Source organism: Patagioenas fasciata, chromosome Z (assembly GCF_037038585.1).
Source record: "Patagioenas fasciata isolate bPatFas1 chromosome Z, bPatFas1.hap1, whole genome shotgun sequence".
Classification (NCBI taxonomy): Eukaryota; Metazoa; Chordata; class Aves; order Columbiformes; family Columbidae; genus Patagioenas; species Patagioenas fasciata.
The window spans coordinates 19,108,926-19,113,887 of record NC_092560.1 but is presented as its reverse complement, the minus strand read 5'-3'; the positions used below and the strand labels follow the sequence as shown (position 1 = coordinate 19,113,887).

The following is a 4,962-nucleotide window of genomic DNA, read 5'->3' as shown; positions in this document are numbered from 1 at the left end:
TTGAAAGGCAAATGAGGAAAGCAATGTGGGAGGAGACCAGAGGTGCCCAAGCTTTCCCCACAAAGCTGCACCCACTGAAGCGAGAAGAAGACCACACTGGTTTCCTGGCCTCCCATACTTAGCAGGTGGCAGGGCTGACAGTGGAACTGTTGGCTTTAGCTTTTGAAGTCTACATCAGTCTGAGGCGAACGGGTGTAGGTCCATACCCTTGCGTACTTGCTGTTGAAGATACAGGGCTGAACTGGGCAAATCTCCCCTTGAAAAAGACAGATGCTTGTGTGTTCAGCGTTCAGCTGGGACCTGGCTGTGTTTTGGCATTTCAGGCTGGGGGAACGGTGGCTCTCTTAAAGACACGCAGAAGGCAGAAGCGGAGGGCTGTGCCTGGGAGCGCACGTGGGCACAGGGAGCTGAGCCAGTATCCCCGCTGCGCAGCAGTTGGGCTGCTCAGACCGCCCTAAACACGCCAGACACTCCTCAGAGGTCCCGCACGGGCTGCACCCCATGTGGACCCGTACCAGACCCTGTCGCCAGCCCCAAGGTGCCATCTGAAGGAAATGGGCCAGTACTTTGGGGATCACGACCCTCAGATGCTGCCAGGCTGTCTGATGAGTCTTCCTTGGCATGAGATGGCGGGTTGCCCCTCATGCTGCAGGATTTTGTCAAGGAACTGTGACAAGGGAAGGCTACAGGAGCATCACCTCCTTTTGCTTAGTTAGAAAGCGTCCCTGAAGTGGAGAGAAAGTGGAAAGCCTGAGGAAGGCCTCAGCCTGCACGAGGCGGAACTTGGCAGCTTTGAGAGGGCCTCTGATATGACAGTGCCCTGCAGCAGACTAACAGCCACATCCCTCTGGCCTATTTCTCCATTTAACTCTTTAATAACTATTCAGGTAAGCTGTCCACATGTGTCTGGTGGACAGCACTTGCTCCCACGATCTTCCCATGCACCTGCACTCGATAAATGCAGGTGTATCCTCGTTTTCCCCAGTTGCTCCGAATGCCGAGCTTCAAAAGCTGGAAGGCTCTGGGGTTCCCATTCTGCAACAAAACCGTGGCAAAAAGCAGCGTCACTCCCGGGCTGTAAAGAGTGAGCGCAGGCTGCGCGCATCTTCTCTGCCAGCCCCTCCCCTGCTCCAGGACCAGTTCCCATCCCGGCTGAGGCGGCAGCTCCCCCCTCCTTCCCTTCTCCCACCCAGGTGGCAAAGGACCCCGTGCCCCTGCAGACCAAACACCCGCCACAGGGCGTGTGGAGGGCAGCTGTGGAAAGCTGCGGCTCGCTGGCTGCGGGAAACGGAGCGTGGGGAAAGTCCGGCTGCCAGGGCAAGGTGCTGAGTGCCCTCCCTGCCACCAGCTGCCCAGCGGGTGCAGCCGGGTAGCCCTGGCGACCCACACAGCTGTGGAGGCAAGGGGGCCCTTGTTCTGCATTTGCTGCCCTGCTGGATGACACTCTGCCCCGCAGTCACATCAGTGTTTCTCTCGGCCAGTGTTGAGCCCCTGCCCCGGCAAGGACCATGCACACTCCTTCTTTAAGTGACTTCCTGGTAAACCAGCGTTTGGGCCCTGGCCTCTTGCCCACACACACTCACTGCACCTGCAGAGGGAAGGTCTGGGTCGGTTCTTTCTGCACGTTGTAGGTGAAGGTCCCCAGCAGAGTTTCCTCTTTGTCTTCCTCAGCCAGTCCCTTGGAGAAAATGCAAGAGGAGCAGCTCAGGCTGAAGACGTCCACGAGGAAAGGCTCATGCCAGATGTGGGCCCGTGATCCCCACTCAGCCCCTTCAGGACCAGCACGGTCGGGTCCCGGATGCGGTGGGGCTGAGTCTCCCCCTTGGCTGTTGCTCAAAGGCCTGGGGGTGCTGGGCCAAAACACTCTGAGCAAGCCTTAGGAGCGGTGACACCCCCCCCGGCGTGCCCCTTGTAATGTCCCCTCAGGGAACAGCAGTGCTTGGGAGCACTCCAGTCTCGGCAGAGGTGCAGAGAGGACCAAGTGCCCCTTACAGCTTTTCCCCGTGGCCCAGTCCCAGCCCCCAGTGCCCGGCAGAGACTTACAGAGACAGTGAAATCTCGGGGGGCACTGCTGACAGTGCCCAGCGGAGAGGCTGCCTTTGAGGTGTGCTGGATGGTGACGGTCGTGGGTTGTATTTGCATGGGCAACCGGATCAGCACCTCGCTCTGAGACCCTTGGAAAGGCCAGCAGTATCCCGGGGATGTATCCGACTGAAAGCAGAGGCCAAGAGCCATGAACGCGAGGCCATGATGGGCCCCGCTGGGCTCCCGCGCAGCCAGAAGCACAGAGACGGCACTGCGCCTGTGGGCTGGGCTTGTGCTCAAAATGAGTGGTGTGCTGGAAAGTGTGCGGAAGTGCCCGGCTCTCTTCCCGGTGTGGGACACAGGAAAAAAGCCAGCCAGTGGGAAACAGCGATGCCCCGCACCGGAGTCAGCGTTTCAGAGAAACCCCTCTCTTTGGCCCACAGCTCTGCAGCCTCCCCCCACTCCCCACTGTGCCATCAGGAGAGGGAAAATCCGAGCTGTGGCAGGGAAGTGGGGTGCCAAAGCGGAAGCTCCTTCAGCCAGCAGTGACCAGGGATGATGGGCAGGAAGCTCAGCTCAGCTCAGCCCCTTTCTGAGGATAACTGCCCTGTTTTTGCGAGCCAAGTCCCATGCGAATCCTCAAGTGTCAGGCACCAGACCAGTGCCGTGGTCTGGAGGAACACCACTGGCCTGAGGGGAGATGCCCCAGGGCTTGTCCCCAACTCTGTAAGGGCCAAGAGAGGCAGTACTGGCGGTTTCTGCTACTCTACCTGCACAAAGGTATCCAGCTCTGGTGGATCCCACAGGAACCAGAACACACTGCTGAAGCCTGTGCAGCTGCTGGACGATCTCTGCAGGTCAATGGCAGCCCCTAAGGGGAGAAGGGAGCAGCCTCAGGCCTGGAGGACCTGCTGGCTGCAGGCTATTTCTGAGGCTGCCTGCCAGCCCTGCACACAGCCTGACACCCTGGCAGGGGATGCAGCAAACAGAAGGAGATCCCCATGCTTGGTGACGACAGCCTTTGTCTCCCAGCCACACAAAGAGAAGGGCTGCGGGTGCTGGAATGCTGCAGGCTCCCATGGGAAGGGCAGCAGACCCAAGGCAAGGCCCCGCTGTGTGGACAGCAAAGGATGACCCGGCCACTGATTTTCATTCCCCAGGAAGGCTTAGGGGAGGAGGAGAGGTCAGAAACGCTGTGTAGGGCACGGCCGGGGCTCCAGCGAGAGCTCTGGCGGCAGGTCTGGTGCGAGCCCAAGGGAGCCGCTCAGCCACAGTCGTGCTCTGGGGCCCTGTGGATTCGTGCCGCCTCCCTCTGCCCCAGAGAGCAGAGTGCGCAGCACAGCCTGCTTTATGGAGCGCTAAGCACGACGAGCCCAGTGCCGTGACAGCCCTACAGCCCTGTCCGTTCGGCTGTACCTGCACTTTTCAGAGCCCAGTCAGACAACTGCGTGGTTGCAGACATTGCGTCTCTCATCTGCTGAACTTCCTGGGAAAGACAGAGAGAAGCAGGGGAAGCAACCACATCAGGCCTGGGCAGGAGGAAGAGCTTTACAGCGGAGAAGCTCAAGCAGCATCCCCTGGCAAGGGATGGATGTGTGGGCTGGGCAGGAAAAGCCCATCAGTTGGCCCAGGAAGCACCCTGTGCAGGGCCCTACTCGACCCAGCCCTCCTTCCCAAAGTGCAGGATCACCTTCCTCGTAGTGCTGATCTCTGCAGCCAGGCGCACCAGCTCATCTCTCAGCTGTTTCATCTCTTGGGATTGTTCCGACCCCACAGTCATCGTGTTCCTGCATTCACCAGGAAGGAGAGCAGATCTTGTCAGAGAGCGGCTCAGCTCTTCTCAGAGCCTCCAAGCTCAGGAGGAGCAGAGACAAAGGTGCTCAAGCCACCTTCTTTCCTTTTTGCGGGCTTGCAAATGCTTCCCTTCCCCTCCCGGTTTAGCAAAAGGCCCAGGCCGGAGCGAAAGGCACGAGCCCTGGGCGCTGCACAAGTGAGCGCCAATAGCACGGGCTCATCTGCCATTACCCCTCTAAACGTGCCGCGCGTCAGGAGAGGAGAGGGCTCTTACCGCAGGGAAAGCAGGTCGGCTGCAGGCTGCCCCAACAGCACCTGAAAGGGAAGGGTTCTCCATTTGAGTCCCAGAGCTGCTGGAGCTTTCCAGAGCCGGCGGCTCTAGGAGGGCAAGGCAGAAGCTGCTGCTGATTCTCTGGGTCACTGCCTAGAAGCGCAGGGACTGGGCGATGGACCCGCCCACCATCAGCAGGGCTCCTCCGTGGGGCTTGCCTGTCCCACAACAACAGTCACCGACCTGCGGCACATCCTGTGTCCACAGCCTCAACATGAGCATCAAGCTCCCGCAGCAAACACCAGCTGGAATGCAGATCACCAAGAGAGTTATTTCATTAGGGTGTCCAACGATCCCTGGAGTCACAGAGTCTCCTCCCACATCAGGGTAGCAAGAGGCTGGCTGAGGACATGGGGAAAAGGGTGCAGAGCTTGCAGCTCCAAGTGGGCACCCTCTCCTTGGTTTCAGGGCACACTTGGCGTCCCACAGCCACAGCCCATTTTCCCTCCCTTCTCTGCATGTAGTGGGCGCCTTGGAAGCTCCCTGAGCTGCAGACATGGGAGGCTGCAAGGGGCCCACCAGCACCTCTCTCTCACGCTGAAGCTCACGCTCTGTGCCTCTGCCGCTCCGCTGGCAGCAGGCAAATGCTCACCTAGAGCGCCTGCGAGCATCAAGATGAGGATCGTGAAGAGCCTCTTCTTTTTCAAGGTGATGATCTCTTTCCTGAATAGAAGAGGGAGTCCTGGTGTTAGCAGTGCTCAAGAGGAGGGCCCTGCACATGGGGGATTTTCTCTTACCAGCTGAGGAGCAGCAATGTGAGAGGAGCCAGGGTCTCCTGGTGGGGACCACTGCCAGCCTCCCCTTGCTCGCCT

The 4,962-nt window shown here is 59.4% G+C and overlaps 1 protein-coding gene across 1 annotated transcript; it reads right to left on the bottom strand.

The window, feature by feature from the left end:
- Positions 1 to 837: 837 nt before the first annotated feature.
- On the bottom strand, positions 838 to 3,790 carry LOC139826381 (sperm-associated antigen 4 protein-like). The gene is made up of 6 exons (XM_071801906.1): positions 3,716 to 3,790; positions 3,442 to 3,511; positions 2,796 to 2,896; positions 2,044 to 2,211; positions 1,589 to 1,678; positions 838 to 1,035 (listed from the first exon to the last, which is right to left on the bottom strand). The coding sequence occupies exons 1-6, from the start codon at positions 3,773 to 3,775 to the stop codon at positions 880 to 882; spliced, it is 645 nt and encodes a 214-aa protein (XP_071658007.1). The 5' UTR covers positions 3,776 to 3,790; the 3' UTR covers positions 838 to 879.
- Positions 3,791 to 4,962: the final 1,172 nt, after the last annotated feature.

Excerpts from the sequence above, each read along its gene's own strand:
- LOC139826381 (XM_071801906.1), bottom strand. The coding sequence starts at position 3,775 with ATGAAACAGCTGAGAGATGAGCTGGTGCGCCTGGCTGCAGAGATCAGC. Across the intron at positions 3,512-3,715 it reads AGATCAGCACTACGAGGAAG|GAAGTTCAGCAGATGAGAGA; the intron begins GTGATCCTGCAC and ends TGTCTTTCCCAG. Across the intron at positions 2,212-2,795 it reads AGCTGGATACCTTTGTGCAG|TCGGATACATCCCCGGGATA; the intron begins GTAGAGTAGCAG and ends CTCTGCTTTCAG.